Below are 14,570 nucleotides of genomic sequence, written 5' to 3'. Positions count from 1 at the left end.
AATTCTCTGGACATCCACTGTATTGAACTTCATACTAACTAGAAATCTTTATCTATTCTTTCTCATTCTGAAATGGATAACCTTGTGCCTTCTTACATTGAACTCCATCTGAATAGTTTTGCCCATTCACTTCGCATAAAATTATAACTGACTATCTATACTGTCTGCAATACCATCTAATTTGGTGTCAAGAACAAATTTGGATTCATGACTTTCTATGCCATCACCCAAGTCATTAATAATGTGAATAATTGAAGCGTGAACACATCCTCATGAGACACTACTGGTCACAACCTGCAAATTTCAGTATCCAACCAATATCACTACTTTCTGTCGCAATTTCTCAGCCACGTCAGTAATTTGGCCACTATTTCAAGAGGTTTGGAGTACAAGAATGGGGAAGTCTTACCGCAACTGGACAAGGTGCTGGTGAGACTACATCTGGACTCCTGACAGCAGATTTGGTCTCCATAAGGAAAGATAGCATTTCATGGGAGGCAGAACAGAAAAGGTTTACAAGGACTACCTCTGGTGTGTAGGGACTGTGCTGTGAGCAAAGGCTAAACAGATTGGGACTTTACTCACTGGAAGAATGAGAAGGAATCTTATGGAAACAATTCTTAAGGGGGTTGACTGGTTAAATCATGAGCGGAGGTTACATCTTATGAGAGTGTTTGGGAACAAGGGCACAGCCTCAGAATAAAGGGATGTCAATTTAAACTGATACGAGGGGGAATTTCTTCTGAGGGTTGAGTGTCTTTAGAATTCCTTGCTACAGAGAGCAATGGGGACAGAATCCTTGTGTATATTTAAGACTGATAGAGATTTTGATCAGTCAGGAAAATCAAGAGTTAAGGACAAAATGCAATCAAATGTCCATAAGGAATATTTGATCAGCCATGAACCTATTGAATAACAGAACAGGCTTGAGGTCCTGTTTGAATTTTTAGTGGCCATGTGATAGGATAATCTTACCATGGAATGATAGCTAGAGTTGCTGAGTGCAATGAATACACTGACCACTTCGAAGCAGCAAATGTTGTCAAGCAGGGGTGTAACATGGCCTATCCACTATTCAATAAATTCTTTGCCATGTTTTGAGGCATTTAATGCAAAACAGTCATGGAAATTACCCCACAGATGCCAATCTCTTCAACTGGAGGCTTACTGATACCCACACGAAGACAGAAATGATGATACAGAAATTTTAATTTACCATGATTAAGCTCTGCCATACTGCTAAAATGGTCTTCAAAAGATTTTTCAAAATTAGCTGATGAAAACCACGAGCTCAAGAAAATAGCTGCTCCAATCACTGTCAAACTGACTATACCCTTCCTCCTATAATTATTAACAACACAAACCGAAAGACTGTTGATCACTTCACCCATCTTCAAACCACAATCTCAAGAAATGTCTGCATTGACAGTAAAGTGGCAAATAGAATTGCCTCTGCAAGCTTAACATTTGTCTATTTCTGCAAGAGTTCTGGAGGAAATAAACTTTCAACAGCCCTAGCTCTATATAAAACTGTGGTAACACCACTTCTCCTACAAATTTGCATCCTAGATTACCTACTTCAGCCATATTAAGTAGTTGGACAGGTTTCATGGAAGATGCAGAACATCAAGTTAATTCAAAAAGTAGAAATTGCCAACCATTAAAGAATTCATCAGAGCCCAGCTTCGATGAAATCTACTTCCATGTACTAAAACCCAAGATGATCATGCATTCACAAATTAAACTTGGGCACGACATGCAAGATAAGGTACAAGAATTTTTTGAAGACTACCCTCCTGAAATGTGGCATCTCCATCACAGACAGGAAGAAGCACATGAAGTAACCCCAAGTATTGGTGATATTTCCTTTAAACAACAAAGAATACAGACAAAGTCACAAAGACAAGTTAGAAAAAGTGGGCAGTCCCAACAGAAATCAGACAATTAACCAGGAAGAGTACATAAGGTCTTGCAAGTGGTACAGCACAGATTTAACACAATGTCACACATTTCATTCTCATATTATGAGAAATGGTTGAATTGTCTATATTCCCATATTTGGGGGTTCCTGAGGCAAAAACCAAAACTGATAGACAAGAATATTTATCTTGACAGAAGCATACTCCATATAAATTGCGTAACAGTCTGGAGGGTTTATAAATTGACCACCACACTTCTCAACAGGTCACCAGTGACTGCAATTCAGTCTACGAGTACTAGTGGAAATAGCATCTCGCTCACTTACATCAAAAAGTAGTTTCCCAGCTAAAGAACACAGCTAAGACAAACATTCTTAGATAGGTGTTAAGCAGACTGATAAAAGGCCTTGAAACATGCCCCCAACTCTCTTTCATACCAGAAATTGAGAAGTAACCCCATCACATGAAAATGCAAGATGGAACTACACATCACAGATTTGAGACATGATATCTAGGGGTGATATTAAAATTTTGGAAATATGATTATCTTCTGATGGTTAAATATCTTTGCTATTCTTTTCAAAGCAATTTAACTTAGGGTATGCCTCATGGGGCAGTTAACTTTAATAGGAGAAAGTGAGGTCTGCAGATGCTGGAGATCAGAGCTGGAAATGTGTTGCTGGAAAAGTGCAGGTCAGGCAGCATCCAGGGAACAGGAGAATCGACGTTTCGGGCATAAGCCCTTCTTCAGGAATTCCTGAAGAAGGGCTTATGCCCGAAACGTCGATTCTCCTGTTCCCTGGATGCTGCCTGACCTGCTGCGCTTTTCCAGCAACACATTTCCAGTTAACTTTAATACCCAGTCACCTTTGCAACGATGATCCATAATAACGCTGGTTTGGCAAATATTCAATGGATATGTGAACCATACAGATTGAGTTCCTAGGTTCAGTCTCTGGTTTGTTCCAAGTTAGCTGGCATCAGCAAGGATGAAGGTCATAAACAGGTCCTGTATCACCTAAGTTTTAAGGGAGGAACTCGAGATTTTCTTTGAGAAGTCTGTTGAAATGTGTTCATGTCTGACAAGAGCATATTACACTTTAAATGATATTCTCCATGAGCTCAATGACCATGTTCAAATGTGATCACAGTCTTGCTGAGGGCGGAGTGTTGGTCCCTCATGAAACTAGCAGCAAAGATGAACGAGGAACATTGAAGTAAGAGATAATGCAATAAACTGAAAATTAAATCTATCGTGGCCTCAAACTGATAGTGAAACAAGCCGAAAATGAGGACTTGCAGATGCTGGAGATTAGAGTCGAGAGAAAAGCACAGCTGGTCAGGCAACATCTGAGGAGCAAGTAAAAAAGAAAAAAAAAAATTTGATATTTTGGGAAAGAGCCCATCAGGAATCAGATGACTTTGGAACCAGAAATAGGGGGTCAGTGAAATTCAAACTGGAAATCAAGACTACAGGTTACTTCACTGCTTTTAAAAGAATAAAGTGCATATACTTTTGGCCTCCTTCACCATGGAAGTTCCAATTTATTGGTCAAGTATATAAGCCGTACCATTTGTCTAACAAATAACTTATAAATGTAAACCACTCGCTACATTCAGAAACAGGTCTCACATTTTATTTGGCAGTGGACAGCAAAATAGAGCATAACAGCTCACCAGGCTTAAAAAGCGAATAAGAAATTTTTGAAAACAAGCAGAGTGGGATTGGAGGAGGATACAAATTAACGAGAGACTATAGAAGTTAGATCAGATGCTACAATGACTGTCAAATACAAGCATCGGTTCATGGAGGGTAATGTCAGGGGACTCTACTGCATTCTTGCTACACACATCACCCAAAGGCAGCAGACACTTTGATCCAAGGTCAATGCTGCTCTGACCAATTCACTTGCTATGATACTGGATAATGAAGAGAAAAAAGTGTTGTACCTGTCTACGACAACAATGGGAAACACATATTGACGAGTCGTTCTAGCTGTGTACCTTAGGAAGGTATCAATGGACGAGCTGGGTAGATGAATAAGAGATAAATGGAATTCAATCTGAAGTAGTGAGAGACTGTGAATGTACAAAGTGAAAACAAGGCAAAAAAATTACATGATAAATGGGCACATGCCGGGTACAGTAGAGAAACAGAAGGATTTTAGCACTACATGTCTACAGATTCCTGAAGTTGGTATGGCAAGTAGATAAAATGCCTGGGGTGGGAAATGAGATATTTTCCTTATTAGCATAGGCAAAGATTATAAAGCAGGACAGTTGTGCTGTAAATGTATAAAACACTAGTTTGGACACAGCTAGAATACGGTGTTCAGTTCTTGTCACTGCACTTTCAGACAAAAAGCAATAATGCTCAAGAATAGAGAAGAGTTTACAATGATGTCACTAAAGCCAGAGAAAAGACTTGACTAGGTTAGAAAGCCTTCCTTGGAAGAGAAAACAGAAAAAGAATTAATCAAACTGCATAAAATGAGGGGCCTAGGAATTTATTTCCTCCCTGCTCTATTTTTGTAAGTAATTAAGTAACCAACAGGTAGAGACTTAAAGCAACTGGTAGCTGGATTAGAGGGTACAAGGAGAAATGTTTCCATCCAGACAATGTGGCCGCCTCAAACTCAATACCTGAAAGTGGTGGAGCGGAAATCTTTGTTACATTTAGTAAGGATTCTCAAAATCTCACTCCACAAGGGTACAGACAAAATGTTAGAACATGAAATTAGCTCAGGTAGACATGAGAGCCTCCATTTGCTCACTCCTGACCTCAATACAAGCCTTGGTCCAAATAGGGACAAAGGGACTGGAAAGCCAAGAGGAGGTAAAAAGACTCCACCTTCGACATGAAGGTTCACATTTGAGAACACAAATTCAAGGAGCCCTGATAAAATAGAAGGATAATATGAATCAGAAGTATTCTCTCTGCTGGACAGAATCAAACCTAGCATGAAGGAAGGTGGTTGTGGTTGTTGGAAGTCAACCGTCTCAGCCCCAGGACAACTCTGCATGAGTTACTTACAATAGTGACCTCAGTCCAACTATTATGAATGACTTTCATTATAGAGGTCAAACTGAGCATTTTTGTCGATGATTGTGAAATGTTCAGCACCGTTCACTACTCCTCAAACACTGAAGCAGTACGTGTCCATATACACCAAGTCCTGGACAACATCCAGGATTGCAGCAAGTACCAAGTGACATTTGCACCACAGGTGCTAGGCAATTACAATGACCCAACCATTGTCCCAAAATATTACATGACAGTACCATCAGTGAATCCTTCAATATTAACAGTGGGGCAAACTGTTCTGGATCAAGCATACAAATGCTGTGGCTACAATAGCAGGTCAGAGGCTGGGTTTTCTGACGAGCCAAAACCCTTCCCACCATTCACAAGGCACAGACAGGAGTACAAGTCATGAAATATATTCCATTTGCCTGGACAAATACAGCTCCAACAAGATGCTTGATACCATCCATCACAAAGCATATCCACCTAAACATTTAATCCATCCACCAACACACAGCTACAGAGTTTATCTACAAAATCCACTGTAATAACTCACCCATGCTTCTCTGACAGCACCTTTTAAACCCACAACCACTATCATCTGCAAGGACAAAGGTAGCACATGGAAGGGAACAATCATCTGCATGTTCACCTCCCAAACACAAACACCATCCTGATCTGGAAATCCCTAACAACACCGTTGGTGTCAGTACACCACGTAGATTGCAGTGGTTCAAGAATGCAACTCAACCAAATCCTACAACTAACAATAATATTCTGTCACCTTCACTTTTTTGGCAAATATTCAATAGACAGGATTTGATTTTCAGTAAAACTATATTGAGATACGTCACAGAAATTTTATTTTCAAACAAAAGCAAATTACCCTCATACTCAAGTCCATGTGAAGATTTTGAAGGTTTCACGGGGACGTTTCACGAGGACATTTCCTCAAAAAAAAATTTCACGAATACACTAGACAACTGAACGTACAAAACATGCACAGTGCAAATAACCCAAAGGGACAAACTTAAACCAAAAGCTTTGCTTATAAAGCAATGTATTACATAAAGGAAAGGTCAGTTCTGTTAGATCACAACCTATACCTTATAGGAGCTGAAATACTCAACTTTAATTTCCTGCCATTTTGCCTCTAATTCCTTAAGTGATAAAAGTTTATCTATCTCAGCCTCAAAGGATCACCCACAAGAACAAATGGTAACATAGTTTATAACTACAAGGGCTCTTGTGGTGCAGTGGTAGTGTCCATACCTTTGAGAAACCTGGGTTAAAACCCACCTGCCAGCCATGTATCTGAACAGATTAACATAAAAATACCCCCATGACTACAAAACAGACGATTAGGAAGACACACAGGATCATTTCCTTTCTCAGCCGAGACCAAATAAAAGGCATCCACCACTGGATAAATGACGAGTTAGACTACAGCTTTCCTTGGGATGGATGAGACTGGAGTGGGAAATGAATCAAAATCCCTGTAATTATGAGCAGATGACTCCATAAACCACAGGGTTACTAACTCCAGAATCCTTTGGTTATCTGATCCTAGATTTAGACAACCAGGCCTCTTACTGAATACCCTGCAAAAATAGCATGTGGATGTTGAGAATAGACAGGCAACACTCACTGGCACCAAAAGACAACCAGTAGAATACAAATCAAAATGCATCCTGGCATGAGTCAGCTTCTTCAAGAGAAGAATTAACATTACGGGCACTAGGTAGATACATCTTTGCTTTCATTTGTAACCTCGAGGATGAGTTGGGGATGTCTTAATGTCATGAGTGACATGATCCCATTCAACATTTTATTCGCTGAGCAGGTTGGTCATGTCACCAAATCTTAGGTTTTATTCAATAAAATACTGATTTTAATTTACAGCCATTTAACACTCATCCCCTGAGGGCATCATTTTTTAGACTTATCTTCTGTGACTTGTCTAATTCAACATGTTTGGATTCAGTTATTTTCAGGCACTGTCCTTGGTGTTGATCACAAAAAACGAATTGCTCCGATATTTATCAGTAAGTGTTAGTAACAGGTCACAACTTACTTTTTGACCCATTTAAATTCCAATATTCAAGGAAATGAATTAAGAGTGCGGGAAAGCAACTAAGAATGACACGTGAAAATGATTTTTTTCCCCCAAAAAGGCCCCAAAATGTTGTTCGTCAGAGCCAGCACGAACAGGTTGAAATTTCACATGAAACACATTGCGAATGGACTATATCATTTTGAAGACCGACAGATCCTCACTCTGAAAAGGCAGTGCTTTCTCCAAAATCCAAACACCTGCCGCGAGAAAATAAAACGTAAAAAAATAAATTATATTCTCCACAGCCCGCACCTCACCTAAAAAAAAAACGCCCTTTACAAAGTCAACGAGGCAAGCAAGAAGCAGGCAGCGGAGAAAGGAGAGAAAAAAAAGGGAAAAAAAAGTTAGGAGTGGGTTGCTAGTCCCTTACGATGAGGGCAACCTTTTCGGTTGAAGGCAGCAAGAGATTAAAGTTTGAGAGGCCGGCAAGGCCCGAAAGCATGAAGGAGGCAACGGTTGCATTGAGAGAGGGAGGAATTGTTTGGGGTGGGGGCGTCAAAGAAAGACAAGGAGAGGACAATCGAAGCCCTTTACACGGGGCCGATGCTTCCGCCGGTGGTACAGCGGGGTTGAGGGATGAGGCGAGGCCCGGGGTTGGAAGCAGCGGGGAGCAGGCCGCTCCCGCTGTTGAGACGGGAAGAGGGAAAAAATAAAACTCGAGGCGAGCGAGAAAGAGGCCAGGGGCGATGGGCCCGGTCTGGGGTTTTTTCCTCCCTCCGCCCCGACACCGCTGCACATTGGAAGTCGAAAGGGAAAGAAAAAAAATCATGTCAAGAGATCGAGGCCATCTCCCATTAAAAGAAACGGTACAAACGCCCCGTCCGCCCGCCTCCCACACTCACTGTCTGTCTGTTCCCCCCCCACCCCCCTACAACCAACACCCACCCCTTCTCCTCCCACCATACACTCACTCACTCCCTCCCTCCCTGCCGCTTACCTCCACTCGCTCTTGCTTCTGCCTCGCCGCGCCGCTCCTCTCGCCGAGCCAAGATGGCGCTTGCTGTGGAGAGGCAGAGGTTGCGATGTCTGACAGAGGGAGCGGGGCGGCCGGTTTCGCAGCCGCTCTGCCTGAGTCCCTCCGAGCGCCGCCGCCGCCGACCGCCATTGCGGCTCTACCCCACCCCCCCCCCCTCTCACAGCGCCGGCCTCCTCCTCCCCACCCCCACAGACGCAGGCCCGAGCAACCGAGCGCCGATTGACAACACCAGAGAAACTGCGCCGACACGGCCCGCTGCTTTCGGGAATGTTGGGCACCTCTCGCCCGCACACCGATCCGCTCTGGATCGTCAAGGAAAGGGGCAAAATCAGTGGACTGAGGCGAGTGGGTCATCGGTCGGATCGATCATCGACTCTCAGGCCTCGATCGACGGAAAATGCCGAAGTGTGCGTGACGGCGTTCGGACGGGGCTGGGATGGTTGACCAATCAGGAGGCCACTTCTTGATCCTCGTGCGGCTCCGCGAAAGGAGGGGCGGGGTGCCAAGCTCTTTTTGGGGGGTCTAGGGAGGAAATGGTGCTTCCTCTCGCGATATCTCTTCTCTAACGGTCTGAACGTTTCAAAAAGGCATGAGGCGCGCTTGGCACCTGTCAATCACCGAGGGGTGGAGCTAACGGCTGTTGGTGCTTGCGGGAGCACGTGATGCGGGCAGGTGTCACGCACGTGCTTTCACCTTCTTGCTGGTTGTTGTGTGTCAACGCCATGGACTCTGCGTGGCTCCGGGAGCTCCTCACCAAGCGGCTCCGGATTAGGCTGGAGTGCGGCACATATTCGGGCTGTCTCCGGCATGTAGATGCCGCGACGAAGGCCGTCGTGTTGGATCAGGGTGAGAATTGCGTGCGGGTAGAGCATGCACAATGCGTTTGCTTGTGGGAAGTAGTCCAACAGATTTGTTTGGAAAGAATCAAAATTAGAGTGGTGCTGAAAAAGCACATCGGGTCAGGCAGCATCCTAGAAGTCGGAAAATCGACGTTTTGGGCAAAAGCCTCCAGGATGGAGAGTTAAATGAGGGGGGTGGGTCTGGGGAGAAGGTAGCTAAGAGTGCAATAGGTGGATGGAGGTGAGGATGAAGGTGAAAGGTCAGAGAGGAGGGTGGAGCAGATAGGTGGGAAGGAAGGGAGGCAGGTGGGGCAGGTCATGAGGATGGCGCTGAGCTAGCAGGTTGGAACTGGGGTAAGGTGGGGGGAGGGGGAATGAGTCCATATTGATGCCCTGGGGTTGAAGTGTGATGAGGTGCTCTTCCTCCAGGTGTTGGGCGGTGAGGGAGTGGCGACGGAGGAGGCCCAGGGTCTGCACGTCCTCGGCATTTTTGGCATCGGGGCGGAAGGGTTGATCAGTGCGGGTGTCCCGGAGATGTTCCCTGAAACGCTTTGCAAGGAGGCGTCCAGTCTCCCCAATGTAAAGGAGACTGTAACGGTAGCAGCGGATGTGTGGAAGTGCAGGTGAAGCTTTAGATGTGGAAGGCTCTTTTGGGGGAGGTGTGGGTGCAGGTTTTGCAATTCCTCCGGTGGTAGGGTAAGGTGCCATGAGGGAAGGGTGGGTTTTTGGTGGGGGGCATGGACCTGACCAAGTAGTCACGGAGCAAACAGTCTTTGCAGAAAGTAGATAGAGGTAGGGAGGGAAATATATCCCTGGTGGTGGGGTCAGTTTATAGGTAGCGGAAATGTTGGCGGATGATGTGGTTTGTGGTGGGATGGAAGGTTCTGTCCTTATTGTGGTTGGGGGGGGTGGGGTTTGAGGGCGGAGGTGCGGGACACGGATCTGCAGTCTTCACTTTTGCCTAGGTTTATTTGGAAACACTTTCAGAGCGCAGCTCCTTCATCAGGTGGTGATTTTTAACTTTGTCCACCCCAGTCCAATACTGGCACCTCCAAACATGTGGGAAGTATCACAGTTGGGAGAGAAAGGGTTGATTTTACTCCGCATGAAGTTTACTGAGAGGATTAAGGTCCCCACTCTGTGGATATCTCTGAATAGATAAACGTCCCTCACAGCTTACCCCTCTTCTCCCCTTCCCTTTGCAATGTGCACCCTTTCCCCTTTGCAGCCACGTCTACTCTGTATGCAATCCCCCACCTTCTTGTGAGTGTCATAATTGCTATTGTTTTGACACTGACAATGTTATTTTATATTTCCTAACTCTTAACGTGTTTTACTTTGAATCAGTCAACAAAGTCTATCATATCAAAAGTTTGGGGAGTAGAACGCACTTGTAAGAAATGGGGAATGTGCCCCATACAGGTGGCTTAATATTGTTGTAGACCTATTTCACAACCTCTCAATCAGATGCCAGAAATTCAACTTGAGATATCATCTGTCATCAAACAAATGTTTGGCAACACTAATTGTCAACCATGTGAGCTGAAAAGGGCAGGCTGTTAGTTGAAAATAAAAGGGGAAGGATCAGTGGGGTTTTGTCGCCAAGAATGTATGTTGTGACTTAAAACACTCATCTGCTGGAAACTATGGAGTAGCAGACGACTTGAAACTAAAAATGAGGGTGAGGGATTAAGCTGGAATAGATGTAGCAAACCAAGGACTAGAGATTCAAGAGAGTAGGGACTGGAATTGCATTATGGCTAGTACAGTTAAGGAAAGTTCACATTCTACAAATAATGGTCGAAGTCATTCAATCACTATAGTCAATTTGTGTTGAAGAAATGTGGGTTATAGCAGAACTGACTGTACGAGCAATGAAGGTCAAGGGACAGGAGAATTAATGCAGGAATAGTCAAGCTACAAAGATGACAAAGGCAATGCTAAAGGCCTTCTTTCTGAACACTCTTAAGACAATAAATAAATTGATAGCACACATTGAACAGAATAAATATAATCTAATGACCATTATAGTGACACAGCTGCAGGATAACAGAATTGGGTTATGAACATTGTGGAGTATGTGGCATTCAAGAAGAATTGGTATGATATCTAGAGATGATCTTGGCTCAGGAGATCAGAATTAGGGAATAACACATAAGCATGGATAAAGGATTGGTTTATTGGCGTAAAAGTGTATGCATAATACACTTTTTTTCGAACTGGCAGGATGAGAGGAGTCCCTCAGGGAGTCTGTGCTGTGGCCTCTGCATTTTACAATCTATATCAATTACTTAATGAGAAGAATGAAGGCATTATAGCTAAATTTGCATATGTCACTAAGATGGGTAGCAAGGTATTGTGAATTTGATATAAGGAGGTGGGTATAGATAGGTTGGATGGCTGGGCAGAGATATAGCAGATGGAATATCATGTGGGGAAATGTGAAGTTATTCTCTCGATGTTTTGTTGCATTGTACAAGGCTATGGTTCGATCCCCAGTTACAGTCCTTCATTAAGTTCTGGCCACCACAACTTAGACCATAAGATATTGAAGCAGAAACAGGACATTCAGCCCATTTGATGATGATTGATACGTTTCTCAACCCCATTCTCTGCTTTCTCCCCATAACAGTTGATACACTTGGTCAAGAACCTATCTATCTCTGTCTTGTTTACATTAAATTCCTTGGACTGCCATAGCCGCCTTTGGCAATGAGTTCCATGGATTCACCACCCTCTGGCAGAAAAAAATTCCTCCTCTTCTCAGTTCTAAAGGGTCATCCCTTCACTCTAAGGCTCTGCCCTCAGGCCCTAGTCTCGCCCAAACTGCTCACAGTATTCCAAATGCAGTCTGACCAGAGCTTTATGCAGTCTCAGCAGTACATCTCTTGATTTCTCGCCCTCTTGAAATGAATTTTAACATTGTTTTACCTTCCTAGCTGCCAACTGAACCTGCACTTTAGCCTTGAGAATCCTAAACTAGGACTCTTAAGTCCCTTTGTGTTTCAGACTTCTGAAGCCTTTTCCTAATCAGAAAATAGTCTACACTTCTATTCTTCCTCTGAAAGTAGATAATCTCTCACTTTCCCGTAGTGTACCCTATCTGCAGCTTCTTTGTCCAGATTATAGTGGTGCTGATGAAGGGTTCCTGTCCGAAACATTATTTTCCTGCTCCTTGGATGCTGCCTGACCTGCTATGCTTTTCCAGCACCACTCTAATCTCCAGCATCTGCAGCTTCTTTGTCCACTCTACTAGCCTGTTCAACAATGTTAAAATTCATTTCGTTCTGCAGTCTCCCTGCTTCCTCGCACCACCTGTCCCTTCACTTATCTTGGTGTTATCTGCAAACTGAGCAACAATACCCTATGTTTGTTCATTCAGATGTATAACATGAATAGTTGTGGTCCCAACACACAACCCTGCAGAACTCACTGGCTGCCATCCTCAAAAAGACCCCTTTATCCACAACTTCTGGAAATAACTTGGAAGTGGCTCTGAAAGATTGAATTTAAGTGGCAGGTTGCACAGACTGGGCTTAAGCATGGAAGATGAATGGGTGATCTCATTGAGCTATTTAAGATGATTTAAGGGATTTTGAGGTGGACTCAATAAAACTTGCTAACACGAATATAAAATCAAGAGGCCTGAACCTCATTGTTAGAGCCAGACTCTTCAGGAGGGATATTATGTAGCACCACAAGGTAACAAAAATCTGAAAAACCTGCATTAGTAAAGCTGAAGAAGCTGGATAAAATGAACATTTCAAATTGATACATTTTTGGGAATGGAGAGTTTAAAAAAAGCAAAGATGGGCAAATTGAGTTAAAATATAGGTCAACCATAATATAATGGAACAGCCACTCAGGCTCATGGAGCAAAATGGCTTTTCTCTATCCCTGTTTGAAATTAATCAGTTTCTAACATTTATCTATCTTTCTACAGTTGAAGATTTAGAAAATAACAGGAAGCTGCCTGGTGTCAAAATGTTTTTTGGTTATGAGATCAGAGATTGTAAGTATTTTTACTGATTTCTCCTTTGTTCTCTGAAGTGTATTTTAGCTGTTTTTAATGAAATGATAGGATATTCAATCCAGTGCTGGTGCAGAAGAGCGGTGAATTCTTTCCTCTAAAGAGGAAGAATTGAGAAGTTAAGTATATATACTCACTTGGATTGTCTTGGTAATCATTCTGAAATCAACCTATTTAGGTTGTAGAATGAATACAGAAAGCAGCTTGCAAATAAATATCTAAATGCGCAAAGTTGCATTTTCGGCAGAAGGACAGGATGAAGTACTAACTAGATGCTAGACGTGACTGAAATACTTGGCGTAAGTAATCTTATGAATTGAGAGCTCAAGTTCAGATGAAATGTGTCCAGTTCTGGTGTCGGTGACACAATGTTAACACATTCCTGATTGCAAATTTGCAACAACAATTAGAAGAACTGACTGGAAACTAGGTGCAGTTGGTTTGCAAATTGTTCTTCAACTCTTATACCTTTTCATCAAGTTGCCAAGGTCTGTGCAGAAACATGGGCAGAGTGTGAATTCCATTTGCCTTTCTCATGTCATACATATAGAAAATATGGCTTCTATGTTATTGCTACATACTGTGGTCCATAATTTATAAAGGTGAGCCTTGGACCACTGCTATTTCTACAACAGGCAACTGATGAGCCAGAATGTTGCCCGCAGAAATTGTATATGCAACCCACCAGGTCTTACCTGAGATACACAGGAAAACAACTAGGTAGAATTTTGATGGATGCTGGAGGATTCTTCATCCAGTCAAAAGCTGTTCCTGACCCACATTTACTGTTGATAGGCAGGGAATTCAGTGAGAAACAGCTGATGTTTAAACAAGGAACACAAAATCGGACAGTAAGTATCAACAACCTGATGACGACAAGTGTGTGTGTGAATGCAATGTAGTCCACTTAGAAAAGCTTTGATCAAGTTTGTACGCAATAAGCAAGTTGGTCATGCATATACATCTGCTTTATTTCCAACATTCCTTAAATTTAATTTTATTTTGAAATTGATGTTTAATGTTGTAGCAAACCTTTGCATTTCAAATCTGCTCATGAGCTTCTTAAGTGAGAAAAAGTATTGTGGTCTCTTGCACCAGACAGTTGGACAGCTGCGTTCTTTTCGGGGGGGGTAAAAAATTAGTGACTCAAGTGAGTCGTAACGTTGCCTCGCAATTTTCTCTTAACATGAGACCTAGGAGCAGAGTAGACAATTCAGCCCCTTGTGTCTGTTAGTCAGAGATGAACAGCATGGAAACACTCGTCGGTCCAACTTATCTATGCTGACTAGATGTCCTAAATTAATCTAGTCAGTTTTGCCAGCAATTGGCCCATATCCCTCTAAATCCTCCCTATTCATATACCCGTTCAGATAACTTGTAAATGTTGTATTTGTACCAGCCTCTACCACTTCCTTTGGCAACTCATTCCATACATGCGCCACCCTCTGTGTATGGGAGTAGAAGTAGACTATTTGGACCAACCTGGCAACAGCATTATAAATCTTTTCTGAGCCCTTTCAAGTTTCACAACATCCTTCCTATAGCAGGGAGACCAGAATTGCACACTATATTCAAAAGTGGCACAACCAATGTCCCTTATAGCCTGAGTATGACCTCCCAACTCCTACACGCAATGCTGTGACCAATAAAGGAAAGCACACTAAC

The 14,570-nt window shown here is 42.9% G+C and overlaps 2 protein-coding genes across 3 annotated transcripts in view; one reads left to right on the top strand and one right to left on the bottom strand.

Annotated features, from left to right (window-relative positions):
* ino80 (INO80 complex ATPase subunit) overlaps nt 1-8,154 on the bottom strand; it is a 215,530-nt gene extending 207,376 nt beyond the window's left edge. For both annotated transcript variants that reach the window (XM_043698306.2, XM_043698307.2), the window contains exon 1: nt 7,998-8,154. The gene's annotated coding sequence lies outside the window, so the exon portion shown is untranslated. The remainder of the gene's footprint in view (nt 1-7,997) is intronic.
* A 96-nt stretch (nt 8,155-8,250) lies between these two features.
* Nucleotides 8,251-14,570, top strand: part of exd1 (exonuclease 3'-5' domain containing 1) — a 53,470-nt gene continuing 47,150 nt past the window's right edge. Inside the window, exons 1-2 of the mRNA XM_043698305.2 lie at nt 8,251-8,882; nt 12,819-12,887. Of these exons, the coding sequence (XP_043554240.1) occupies nt 8,699-8,882; nt 12,819-12,887 (253 nt within the window). The 5' untranslated portion in view covers nt 8,251-8,698. The remainder of the gene's footprint in view (nt 8,883-12,818; nt 12,888-14,570) is intronic.

Source organism: Chiloscyllium plagiosum, unplaced genomic scaffold (assembly GCF_037043375.1).
Source record: "Chiloscyllium plagiosum isolate Xiang-an unplaced genomic scaffold, Cpla_swu_hap1 HiC_scaffold_8, whole genome shotgun sequence".
NCBI lineage: Eukaryota > Metazoa > Chordata > Chondrichthyes > Orectolobiformes > Hemiscylliidae > Chiloscyllium > Chiloscyllium plagiosum.
This window is presented reverse-complemented; position numbering and strand designations above follow the sequence as displayed.